The following is a 14,187-nucleotide window of genomic DNA, read 5'->3' as shown; positions in this document are numbered from 1 at the left end:
AAGTAGTTCAGACCAAAAATGTTCATTCTTTTTGACTCTTCTTTTTCACACACTAAATTCATACTGGCAGCAAATTATGTTGTCTTAGTATCAAGACATATCCACGATCAATGACTGCTTCCTGCTTACTACTCCTTTCTATACTGTTACCATCTTTGTTCAAGCAATCATTATCTTTCACCACTAGTTACCCATAGTCCATTTTTCACTTGCAATCAGACTAGTCCTCTGAAGATGTTTCAAATCTTACTAATCCATCCTTCTCAAAGTAAATTTATAAGTCTCTTACTTATGACATCATCTCTTACCATTCTCATTCGTTCTTTCTCTGTTTCAGCCATATTGACCATACAAAGGCCTCTTTGCAGGCCTTTCCCTTAAAAACTAAAATTGTAAGCATGTGCTCATCTCGGGACTTTTGCATTTCTTTCTGTAGCTGTGGTCACTCTTTCTGTAGTTAGCCACATGGCTTGATTCTGCATTTCATTCAGGATTTTGTTTATGACATCTTATAAAAGAAGTCTTCCTTGATCACTCTAAATAAAATAGTACTCCTTTGATAACCATCAATGACTGTCTCCCTACTTTGCTAATTTTTTACAGCACCAGTCTGACATTTTTTACTTGTTATTGCCTCCTTCCACTTGAATTTAGCCTCAGCTTCAAGAAAACAGAGACCATATTTTTTCTCTTACCTTATTGCTTTATCTTCAGCACCTAAAAGTGTGCCTCCTTCAATAAATGTTTGTTAAATTGAATTAAATAAATGAAAAGCACTTGCATTTTTATCTGATTACATAGAAAGAATACCTTTTTCATTTTTCTCAGATTAATGTCCACAGATTTTTATTTCTAAATAATCATCTGCCAGGTAAATATTATAGATAAGGTTCCATTTTTTATTTTATCATCAACTAAAAACAAGTTAATGGTTAACTGTCACTTAGCTTTATCTCCTTGTCTTAGAAGATGTAAATTAGTTACCAAAAAGGTAGTCTAATGAGTGGCCTCCTTATTCATCACATTTAGATTGTTTCATGAAAAACTCTTAAGGTATTTTTGTTTTGTTTTATTTTGCCAGAATGTGAGTTTGAAAAAAAAGTTAGAGGTAATTGAATGCATTTATTATTTGTTATTGTGGTTAACAAAAATTTGATTCAAAGAGCTTAAACATTAAGGAATCATGCTTGCTAATGTAACTGGAGGTCTAGCCATAGGTGGCTTATCATTTGTAGTCCTGGTAGGAAACAGGTGCCACATTCAAACTTGGTTATCGAGAAGAGTTTGATGCAAGGCTCTTTAAAAAGTTGTGACCGTTAAGGGAAATTAGCAAAGTCTGAAGAGATGAGAGGAGTGAATGTTTAGCATAACTCATATAGAAAGTTATTGTAACTACAGGAGAAGTGTGGTCTTTAATAAAAGAATACAGTGTATTGACCTGAAGGGGTGAAACCAGGGAAATGAACCACAAACATCATTTTCTTCCTATCCTTTAATTTCCCGCTGGAGTTTCCAACTAGTCAAACCCAACTGGAAGCCAGTAGACAAGGGAGTCTCCCCAGCACAGAAATAGGATGGGAAAGATTGGAAAGTGGAACGGTGCCGTCAGGAAAACATATCTAGTGAGTTGGACTTCAGGGTTTGGTTGTCTGAGTCTCAGTTATATCATTAGAGACCCAGGTTTTCTTTTTTCAATATCTCTGCTCTGCTGTCTGCAGTTATGATTTTTTGCTATAGCTACTATCCTTTGCGGTTACATACAAGCTTGCCAGGTGGATTTGATTCTATAAGCCTTCATATCCAGATGGAAACAGAGAGCGTCTTTCTCCCAATTACTGAACAAGGTCCTTCCCTCCAACTTGATTGATTAGCTTAGGTCTTGGCCTACTTTGAACCAACTGTTGTCATGAAAAGTTTGATGATGGTCTTTGAACTAATTGCTGTCTGCCTCTGTCCTCCCCTGCCAGAGAACAACAGTACCCATAAGTTACTCACATTGGGTTAGGCTCTTTGGACCTCAATCTTAGTGTCCTGGGAGGAGCAAAATGGATAATGAAGATCAGCTACTTTTAGATATAACTCTACTAATTAAAATTTCCCACACTTTGCTTAATATATAATGCATGTTCTCTCTCTCTCTCTCTCCACACACACACACACACACACACACATACTGAATTCTATAGAAAACATTTCTAATAAAAATGAGTATTTCTGGCAATGCATTCTATTGTGGGCTGCTCTAAGTATGGGAAAGACTTCTTTTTACTGAGTAACAATTTCTCTCTGTAAAATCCATTGCTCCTTTTTGGTTTAGGTACTTCAGGAGTAGATGTTATATATAATTGTTTTTTCTAGCTTTTCAGATTCTACTTCCAAATATGTTTAGTTGTACCTTATATAGTACTTTTTGCAAATTATGTACTGTTATCACACAAAGTAATGTCATACAGTTTAAATTCCATAGCTTACACTTTACAGATTTATAAATGTAAGTTGTCCAAGTATAAATTTCTTTTGAAAATGACTTTACTTGAAAAAATGAAACCAAATATCAAAATAAAAAATATTTTAAAGCAGTCACAGTAAACACATGAAAACAGAAATGAACATCCTTCTCTCATTCGCTTCTAATCTGAGTTTTGTCTTACCTCTTCTGTTCTTACTCTATTCTTGAATTTGACATGAATTCAGTTCAACACTTACTGAGGATTTATGGATAAAAGATGAATAAGATAGTGTCCTTTTTCATATCATGAAAGAAAGGTATGTGAGCAACTAACAGTAATACAAAGCAGAAGGAATAAGTGCTACATACTTACAGGTAAAAGTGACATACTATTGAAGTGAACATCCACTTTATGCCTGGTAGGATTTTGAGTTGGCCAATTAAAAAAACAATTTTAGAAAAACATTTCCTGAAGATCAATTTTAGAATTAAAAATTGTTAACCAACAGCATTAAATGCTATGAAAAATGGGAATTTTTTAGTAATATGGAAGCCCTCATGTGATGACTCTAGCATATTTTTCAGTAATATGGAGAAAGTTAAAAACTTGTTTCCAGATTATGAATTACTTCCTGAAATGAATGTGTCAATAATGGTCAGTCTGATTTTATATCGCTTTTGTTTACAAACACATTACAATTTTTATAGGCTAAAATCTGATCTATAACACTATTTAGGAACAAGTTCTAACTGTTCTATTTCTCGGTTTTAAGCATGAAAGTAGAATGTATTATACAATGTTCTTGAAATCATTATTACTGAATAAAAATAGAATGTATAAGATAAGCTATATGAAATCATAACTGGTGAAGGAGCTGGTTGAAGGTTTAAATAACCCAGTGCTCTCTTATTTAATTTTATTCTCCTATCCATAAATAAAATATTTTAGAATTTAAAAGTATTATTTTTCACTAAAGTTCCTTTAAAGTGAGGGCCCTATCTGCTTTTTTTAGCTCAAACATTTGTCTTTGTCTCCTGTCCCCCTTTTAATAACAGCTATTTGTTAGCATCATTTCCTCCATCTTAGGAAATTTTCATGTGAAGTTATGATCTAAGGCTTGGTTTGAATTTTGTAGGACTGTTGCATATCTACTCACCATCATGTTTTGTCAGACACACAGCTGCTAGCACAAAATCATTGCCAGCCTTATCATACTTCAAACTAGTTAAGTGCTACCTTCTCAGTAAAACCTTAAAAAGTCTAAAGGTTAAAAACCACCTTTCCACAGATTTTCTATCCACTTCGTGTTCTTTTTATGCACTTACCATATTTAATATGTTACATATTTTGCCTTTTTATTTATTTGCTGTAATTCTCTACTGTCTCTTCACTTAGAATGTCAGTTCTACCAAGACAGGATTTTTTTCCCTCAGTTTTGTTTAACTGCTCTTTTTACAATGCCAAGGAGAGTACGTGGCAAATACTAAGTGCCCAACATGCATATTTTCTGAGGGACTAAATGAAAAGCATTGAACTCTGCCTTTAAAGAAAAGGAAATGGATGTGAGGGTTTTACAAGTTGAAGCAGCATGATAGAGAAAGGCGGTGAAGCAGCCTGGTGTGCACATGAAATTGGCCCAAAGAAGTATTTTGTTTGACTCAGTGAAAAGTGTTTTAGTTTTGAATTTTATTTCCTTTAAGTACCTTAGGCAGGCCTCACTACTCTTTATTGTCTCCTGCCCTAATTCATGCATTATTGTTAACCACTTGCATATCGTAGTTATTTGAGTTTGTGACCCCTTATGTGGAGGTATGTAAATGCGTGGCACGTGTAGGTCAATTTTATTGCGTTGCCCTTGTTACGAGCATGATGAATGTAAGCAGGTCATATGGGAAATAAAATTGGTAAGACAACTTAGTCCCTTTTGGATCTTAATTCATCCTATACTGATATTTGGACTTCAATCCATGGATCTTGGAGATAAAGATGTGATGTTACCTGTGCTTTAGGGTTGAGTGGTAGGTGATTCTTTACCCTAGGGAGGATGGTGATACTACAAAAAGATCACTAGCTAACAAAAAAGAAATTTTTCATAGGAAGATATATTTAAATTACTAGTTTTTACAAAGAGCATTTCCACTATAATATTTTCTCTGAAATTATACGCTAGGGTAACATTGTCTAGTTAAATATAATGCAAGCCTAATATGTCATTTAAAATTTTCTGATAAGAAATAACAGATGAAATCAATTTTGATCATGTATTTTATTTAAACTAGTATATCCAAAATATTATCACTTCAACATAAACTTAACAACAAAAAGAATAGTAGATATTTTGCATTATTTTTTTTCATTCGAAACCTTAAAAATCCAGTGCATCCACACTTACAGCACATATCACTTAGGACTAGCTCCATGTCAAGGGCCCAGTAGCCACCTATGGCTAGTGGCTACTGTATGGGACAGTGCAGCTTGAAGGTTTGGTTTGAATTTTGGGAAATCTGTTGTTTATCTAACTACCATTGATGATAGGTTATATATTGGTGATGGTAGTTGAAAATTCTTGATGAGAGTACTTAGCTTAGAGATAGGGTTATATAAAGCTGTAGAAGCATAAAAATATAATCTAGGGAGAGTGTATTTATGAAGAGAAGGCCAAAGAAATAATCTTCAGTAGTTTCCATCTTTTAAACAAAAGATGCTGAAGAGTAATATGAGGGTCATGAATGCCAAGGGAGGCAGTATTTCCAGGAGAGTGAGATCTGCTTTTTCAAATAATGGATTTGAAAGGCCGGGGAGGTTTTATGCGAAGCCAGATGCATTGCGTTCATCCCTGTGAAACTCAATTTTATCTTTTGCAAGAAAGGTTTTATTGGAATGGTAGGGTCACTTTATTTTCACTTTGGTTTAGAGCTAATGAAAGCACTTCTCTTTCCCTAGTTCTGTGTGTGTGTGTGTTATCATGATAGTAATTCCACTCCATTTTAATTTTCTTTGTCTAAGATCTTACTTGTTAGTAAATTTCTACACAAATGAAATGAAATTATTTTTATTTGCAACTTATTTTATTTCTTTAGCTTGAGTTGAGAGTGGCGTTATTTAACCTGAGTTATTTATCTGCAGTTGTCCTCGAAAGAACTTCAAATAATAAACTAACATTTAGAGAACTATCTTAAAATTCTAGGTTTCTAAATCTAATTAAATTTTGAATAGCAAAGAAAGTATAGAATGTTCTATTCTCTATTTATAGTATTAAGAAAGGTGTTATGACAAATTTGTATGTACTTATTCTAAGTCAGCAGTTTTACAGTTTGATAATCTGTATATTTCCAGCTGGAATTTCTGTTTTCTTTCTTTAGTCATCAAGAGTTCATATAACTAGAGCTGTCCTGGAGCAATTTTTATCCTTTGCAAAATACCTTGATGGTTTATCTCATGGAGCACCTTTGCTGAAGCAGCTTTGTGATCACATTTTATTCAACCCAGCCATCTGGATACATACACCTGCAAAGGTACACACTTTATTATTATTCATTTTATATTAGTGTAATGTTATAAATTATACATGTAAGTTCTAGATATTAGACCTAGATTATACAGTAGAAAACATTTGGGGAGGTAATAGCTCAGTGGTAGAGTACATGCTTAGCTTGCACAAGGTCCAGAGATCAAACCACAGTACCCCCATAAATATAAGTAATTAAATAAATATATTACAAACCTAATTGCCCCTCGAAAAAGGAAAAAAAAAGACAAATTTAAAAAAAGAAAATATTTGGATTTTTCAGTTCTTTTGATAGTCAACCAGAATGCCTTTTAAATAAACCAAATACTATTAATAGAAATATCTAGGGTCTATTTGTTCAAAGTATTCTTTCTTTGTATAATAAATTTTGTTGCAGAACCAAAAAAAAAAAAAGCAGTTGTATTAGGCCGTACCAAAATACAAAATGGTAAATATGTAAATATTAAAATAAAATGAAACTATAGTTAAAAATTGTTTCCTTATGGAGTGATGAGGAAGTTCTGGAACTAGATAGTGGTAATGGTTGCTCATAAAAAGGAAAAAAAAAAGTTGAAGCCTTATTTCTTACCTTATACAAAAGTGAACCCCATTTAAATTTAAGACCTAAATTTGAAAAGTTAAAAACTGTAAAACTAATAGGAGAAATTGTTGAAAGATATCTTTGCAGTTTGGGGATAGTCAAAAAGTTCTTAAATATGACCTTCAAAACCTTTCTATTTAGGGGAAACAATTAATGCATTTGATGATATCAAAATGAAAGATTTTGTTAAATGACCTTCAGAGATAATGTTAATAAACAGATGATAGGTTAGGAGGTGCTTTTTACAATGTCAAAAATTATCAGGACAAAAGGGAAACATTGAGTATGAACGCTAAATTAGACCTTAGCATTGTGAAAGAGTTAAATTGACTGAGTGGAGGAATTGTATTATGGTCTATGTAGGAGAATGTCATTATTCTTAGGATATTTACACTGAAGTATTCAGTAGTAAAGTGTCTGAATGTCAGCAACTTCCTTTGAAACATTTCATCAGAATATATTTATACAACTATATATAATATCATAGAAATAAAGCAGATATGGAAAAATATTAACAGTTGGTAAATTTGTTATGATGTAAACAATTTTTTTGTTAGTCTGAAAATTTTCAGAATAAAAAGTTGGAGAAAATATCAATAAATAAAATTCATAATAGACAAGGAACTCTTGAAAATCAACTCTAAAACGGTAAAAAATAATTGGATGTAATGACTGCATTCTGAAGTCATTAGATGTGATTCATACCTTTCCAAGAAAGAGAATCTGGTACACTGGTTATTAAATAAAGGAAAAGAGAAAATAATAGATAACTAGTTAGATTATGATAATTGTCATTATTATGGCTGAAAAATTGCTTGTATTGTGAATATAGAGTTTATATCATGATATGTAGAAGTATTTGTTTTAAAATAAATATATACATACATTTTTTTCTAAATATCAACAAAATTTTTATTATTTTGCATACCTAAATTTAGACCTTTTATATTCTGGAAGAAGTCAATAATGAGGGACATTTTTTATGAATTTGAGCTGCCATATAATCTTCAAATCTCCCACATAACCTTGGTTAGATAATATTTAAGTTTTACTTTTAAACAAAGTTTGTCATAGTAATTGTGCTAAAACTCAAACTTGAAATTTGTTCACTCTTTAAACAAGGTGTTTAAACTTGCCTTCTGTTTATTTACATGGTTAGATTCTGATACTGTGGCAATAGATTAAGAAGATCTGAAATTACATAAACTTGTAGGATCTATGACAACAGTATATTCTAAGTATGATGTAGCTGACTAACATTAAGTTCTGTTCCTTTGAACTGCTGCACTGTGCTTTGATTAATCTCTTTAGTCTAGTTGGCCTTTTAAATAATTTGATATATCAGATACTTCAATGGAATTATTGAATCATTTAAATTATTTTATTAATAATTATTAGATTACCTTTATTAAAATAAATTTTATTATAATGTGTTGATTGTAGATTATTTTTAATGCAAATAACATTTAGTAAGTAGTTATTTTTAATCTCATAATAAATGATTCTTGGCCTTTAATAATTTGCATTTAAATTAGAATAGAAGGTATATTTGTAATATAAACACTTCAGGCATTTTAACTTTATTTTAATGCTTTGTTCATATTCTGTATTAGGTTCAACTTTCCCTGTACACTTATTTGTCTGCTGAATTTATTGGAACTGCTACCATTTACACCACTATACGCAGAGTAGGAACAGTATTACAGCTAATGCACACACTAAAATATTATTACTGGGTCATTAATCCTGCTGACAGTAGTGGCATTACACCCAAAGGTTTAGGTAAGTACAATACTTCTTACACTGTACTGTGATTGCTCTGTATCCTGAGTGCTATTACAGTGAACAGATGTGCATGGTTATGAAATTAACTCTGACCTGTTGTCTTTCTTATGTAGTAGACTGGTATATTGAGAATTTATTGTGGTGAAGAAGCTTATACCTTTGGTATTAAATTATTTTTTGGAATAAAGGTAGGTAAAATAAATAGCCTATATGGTTGTTGTGATTCAGGAAGATAACATAATATTAAAAACAGATGAATGATGTTGATCATAGCCAATGTGTTCTAATACAGTTGTTTAAACATTTTGGGATTGTTTCCTTTCTTTATATGTTTTCCCTAAACTTTACTCTTTGTTCCAAGTGTAGTAGAATCTAATTTAATTCTTCAAAGTAGTGTGTTGTTTTAAAAATATTGCCAGTTTTCCTAATTATTTGAGCATGTATTCATATAAAATAAAATAATATAGAAGAAAAAATTATTCATAACCCAAACCCCAGGAACAGTTACTATTACAAGTTTGGTGTATGTGCTTCTCCTATTCTTTGTTGCATAAACATGTGAAATATTTAAACTCTTTCACAGAATTTAAATTTTCTTGTTTTCTTCTTGTGTTTTTTTCCTCAGCTCTACATAGTAATCTAAGGGGATATACCATTTACATGTTTCTAAAGTTTTGATTCTATAAATAATGCAGTGATCTATTCCTTTGTAATTATTCACCTCATCTTTGATTTGTTTACAATTACTGAGAAATGGCTTCATGACAAATATTGTGAATTTTTTCAGAAATACTGTACTAGCTTACAGTTTTCCCCAGCAGTACATTAGGGTGCTTTTCTCAGCATACTCATAATAGCATTGAAAATTACAATTCATAAAAATTTTTTTGATAAGGAAAAATCAAATTTCACTATTTTAGTATTCAGTTATTATTACTTTTATGTCTTTCATTTTATCAATGTGACTTTAAAATTGTGTTATTTACACTCAAATCTATATTCTGTCATTTATGGCTTTTTCCTTTGCTTGTATTTATTCACTTATTTATTTAAATTTTTTATTGAAGTATAGTCAGTTTACAGTGTTACATCAGTTTCTGGTGTACAGCATGATAGTTCAGTCATACATATACATACATATATTCATTTTCATATGCTTTTTCATTATAGGTTACTACAAGGTATTGAATATACTTCCTGTGCTATAGTATAAACTGGTTGTTTATCTATTTTATATGTTGCTCTCTGCAAATTCTGTACTTAGTATCTGCAGATCTCGAACTCCCAATCCATTGCTTCTAGATTTAATAATGTCTGAAATTAACTTAATACTTACCATGAGTTGGAATCTATGCTAAGTACCCTACATGTTAATTTTTTTGAATCATTTATGTGTAATATAATTATATATACATAAACATATTTATAAATACACATAGGACCATATCTATCTATAATTATGTTGTAAATATCACTCCCATTTTGTATGTTAGGAAACTGAAAGTTGATACAAAGTAACAGATCTAAAATCTAAATCATGTCTATTGATTCAGAGCCCTATTTTTTAAAATTACACTCTGATAGAGTTTTCTCTACTCTAGACAAATCATACATTCACACATATTCATTTATGGTTCAAAAAATTAATTTTTAATTTACAGAAAAGTTGCAAGAATTATACAAAGAATTCTTACATACCCCCACCATATTTCTCAGTATTCTACATTTTATCATGTAGAAACCATTCTATTTTTATATAAACAAATATGCATATTTTTTCTGAATCAATTGAGAATAAATTATAGATATGGTACCCTCTTACTCCTAAATAATGTTTATTTCCTAAAAAGTAAGGGCACTGTCTTAGATAATGAAGGGCAACTGTTAAAATCAGGTAATTAATATTAATACACTACTATCATCTAATCCAAAAATCCCATTCAAATTTCACCAATTATTCTAATAATATGCTTTCTAGTCTTTTTTTCTTTCCCTGAATCCCAGTCGAGGATCATATGGGATTTAGTTGTCTTGTCGCCTTAATGTTTTTCAGTTAGAATAGTTCTTTTTGTAAGTCCTTGTCTTCCATAGCCTTGATGTTTTTGAGGAATATTGGCAAATTTTCAGACTGTCCCTTAATCTGAATTTATTTGATATTTCCTCATGATGACTCAGGTTTTTCATTTTTGGAAGGAATCACACAGAAGTCATACAAGTTCTGTGTCGTTGTTACCATGTCAAAAGGCACATGATGTTGAGTTGTTTTATTACTAGGGATGTTAACTTTTGGTGTCTACCAGGTTTCTTTACTATAAAATTCCACTTTCTCCTCTGTAATCATAAGTACTGGGTGGAGAAATACATGGAGACTATGTAAATATCCTTTTCTTCAACAAACTTTTACCTGCTGGTTTTAGATCTTGATGACTCTTGTCAGAATTGATTTTTACTGTGATGGTTGTCAAATGGCAACATTTTCTAAGATATTTATTAATCTGGATTCTGCCATAAGGAGGAATTTATTTTTCTCCTTCATTTACTACTTTATTTGTTTATTGGTTTAGTCTCAGTGTAAATTTCATGGATTTCTGTTTTATTTGGTATGTTATATCAACAGTTGGCACACTTTCTCTGCAAAGGACCAGACCATAAATATTTTAGGGTTAGGAAGCCATAGATCTCTGCTACATGTGTTCAGCTCTGCCACTGTATCGGAGAAACAGCCACAGACAGTATGTAAATGAATGGGTGTGGTTTGTTCCAGTGAAACTTAAAAAACAAGCCACTGCAAGGATTTAGTGCAATGTCTGTCCCCTCAGTTGGATCATTATTTTGATGTTCAAGTTGTATGAGATCTGGCTTCTTCTCTTAGGAGCTCCTTCACTTGAGTTCTTGGGCCTTTATGACAAATGTCTATAATTTTTTAGTACTTGCTTGCTTTCTGGTGCAAGATATTTTTGGTTCATCTTATATTTTTCTTATCTCAGTTCTGGAATTAGCCATTTTTCCAAGAAGCTTGTTTTGTAGATATGTTTTTTTGGAAACCAAGGAAGGTCTGGGTTATAGGTGTATTTATTGTGTTTATTGCTCTCTGGGTGTCATTGCTTCTAGGCATTCTTGTTGGACAGATCCTGAAAATACAAGCTTAAATGCATATACATATATATACACACACACACGTATATATATATACATATACATATATACACACATATATGTATACACACATATATATGTATACACACATATATACACACACACATCTAAACTGATCTCTGTTAATAACCATGAGTTCATACCAGTATCTTCAATTCCAATCCAAAACCCATGGTTCAGTCTAGCTTCAAATTTACTACATTTACAGCTTTCTTCCTTCAAAAGTGAGAAATCTGGCTCCTATTATCTTTAATATTTTAATATATTTACTTATTCTACTTTATGAAACCAACATTCTGACATGTGACCCATCACCTTCTCAGCTTTGACATTGCTAGTTGGCTCTGACTGTCTTCAGCTCTGACACTGAATAGCCCTTGTCACCTCCTCAACCCCATTTCTTTCTTTACTGCTGATCATACTACTTGCCAAAAATCTGAAAATAATATTTATATTCTCTGATTGTATTGAAATTGTACAGAATTAATACTAATAAGTATAATTATAGTGAATATAACTTAAAGAATTCCGTGATATCCCAACATAATCGCATTAAGCTTATTGTTAAATAATAATAATAAGTGGAATTTTTTTTTTCCTTTTATTTTCTGTTTTATTTCTAGATGGTCCCCGGCCATCACAAAAAGAAATTATATCACTGCGTGCTTTTATGCTACTTTTCCTGAAACAGCTTATATTAAAGGTAAAACGATTTTACTTAATTAAAAATTACAATATATTAAGTGAAAAGAAAATTTTGGCATAGTTTAAATCATTACTGTAAAATTAGTAGTAACTACCTTTAATGCATGAATTGCTTTCAAAATCTTAGTGTTAACTTTTGTTGAGCTTCACTTTTTGTTAAATCTTTGAGATCCTTCATATGGGTGTAGCAGAAATGGATGAGGAACATATGCATGAAAATTGAGCATATAGATTTTATTCTAGTAAATGACCTGTGTCCCTGTTTGAGAAGGTTTACATTATGTATTTATCACAGTAGGATTTTTAAAATATTAAGATAAAGACAAATAGAAAGTAAAGGCAAGTACACAGCAATTGACATTGTAACGCTTTCTGGTAATTTGCATTATTTTAAGAAAAGAATACATGGTTAGAAAGTAGTAATATAAATATAATAAATGATCAAAATATAATAATTTTTGAAAGTGAAAGTCAATCAAATATTAGCAATGTTAGAATAGATACAATTTTCTAAATATTTACTTATTTAGCTTATAATAATATAGCCTATGAATTATGAAATATCTAGATATTTTAATTAAAACATCACTACTTCTATTCATATTTTCTTTTAAAGTGATCATTTTGATGCCTGTCTTTAATTAAAAATTTAATTTTAGATTTATATTAAGTGATTCTTTTTAAAAATTAGGATCGAGGGGTCAAGGAAGATGAACTTCAGAGTATACTAAATTACCTACTTACGATGCATGAGGTAGGACATGGCCTGGGTCTTCTGTTTTAACAATTTTATTCAATGCATGAGAAAACATTTATAAAAAATAAATATTGATGATCCTTATTATGCAGGATGAAAATATTCATGATGTGTTACAGTTACTAGTGGCTTTAATGTCAGAACACCCAGCCTCAATGATACCAGCATTTGATCAAAGAAATGGAATAAGGTATGATTATAACATTAGTGTTATTAATGGACTTTAAGTACAATTGTGCTTCCTAGAATAACCCCTATTGAATTAACTTTTAAGTAAATATAGCAAAATCTTACACGTAAGAAGGGTATAGAGGGAGAAAGGTGTTATTAATTCTCTAATACTCAAGGAAACTGATGTAGTGTATAGAAAATGGGTCTCAAGTCTCAAGAAGGGTAATTATATTGTTGTTGCTATAGTAAAGACATTTCAAGTAGTGGAAGAGCAGATTTTTTTTGCAAGAAGACAAGAGAGAGCACGATATATTTCAGCAAAAGAGAGTTCAAGAATATTCTGAATTTAGTTAGGCTCAAGAGTTAGATAGTGGCCAAATTTGGAAGATCTATGTAATAAATAGTAAGATGTTTAGGCTTCATTCTGTTGTTGATGAAAATTAAAGATTTGCTCAGTTTTCCATTTTGCTAGATTTACAATCAACAGTGTGGAAAATGAGTTGCAAAGGGACAAAACTGATGTAGCAGGATCAGTAGAGGGAGTATTTCATTTATCAGTGGGATAAATGGGAGGATGTGCTAGTGCAGTAGCAGTGCAATTGGAATAATGGAGAGAAAGTATTTTGGAACAAGAAGCCAAAATCAAAAGAATTGAGAACTAGGTGATTGTAAAGTAATTATGTAAATGAGTAAAACATAGTTTCTTGGTTAGTATTTTTATGAACTTAAACCTATAACCTAGTCCCTTAGGGATTCTCCATTTTTATTTTTCTGGAGTCTGAGTTATTTGAATAAAGAAGAAATCTAGGTTATGCCATGTGCGCCTCAGTGAACTTACACAGGTTATGAAAAGTTTGGAAATAATATATCAGTAAATGTGGAGGGATTTTATTAGTGCTTCTTTTACTTGTCCATTTATATCAGCAAATAATAACTTTATAGTCTAGAAGGACTTCCTTTTCAAATCAGAGAAGCAATCACTTTATTTCTATATGAATATTCAGTTTGTGAATCACTATTACCTTTGAGTTTATAACCAATGGGTTATTTATTT

The 14,187-nt window shown here is 31.2% G+C and overlaps 1 protein-coding gene across 11 annotated transcripts in view; it reads left to right on the top strand.

Moving 5' to 3' along the window:
- The window catches only part of NBEA (neurobeachin), a 536,625-nt gene that overhangs the window by 113,033 nt on the left and 409,405 nt on the right, over positions 1 to 14,187 (top strand). For all 11 annotated transcript variants that reach the window (XM_032496317.1, XM_032496318.1, XM_032496310.1 and 8 more), the window contains 5 exons: positions 5,813 to 5,965; positions 8,173 to 8,341; positions 12,124 to 12,203; positions 12,897 to 12,959; positions 13,055 to 13,152. In XM_032496317.1, the coding sequence (XP_032352208.1) occupies positions 5,813 to 5,965; positions 8,173 to 8,341; positions 12,124 to 12,203; positions 12,897 to 12,959; positions 13,055 to 13,152 (563 nt within the window). The remainder of the gene's footprint in view (positions 1 to 5,812; positions 5,966 to 8,172; positions 8,342 to 12,123; positions 12,204 to 12,896; positions 12,960 to 13,054; positions 13,153 to 14,187) is intronic.

The sequence above is a fragment of the Camelus ferus genome, chromosome 14 (assembly GCF_009834535.1).
Source record: "Camelus ferus isolate YT-003-E chromosome 14, BCGSAC_Cfer_1.0, whole genome shotgun sequence".
NCBI classification, from domain to species: domain Eukaryota; kingdom Metazoa; phylum Chordata; class Mammalia; order Artiodactyla; family Camelidae; genus Camelus; species Camelus ferus.
The sequence above is the reverse complement of the archived record's forward strand: the minus strand, read 5'-3'. Positions and strand labels throughout refer to the sequence as shown.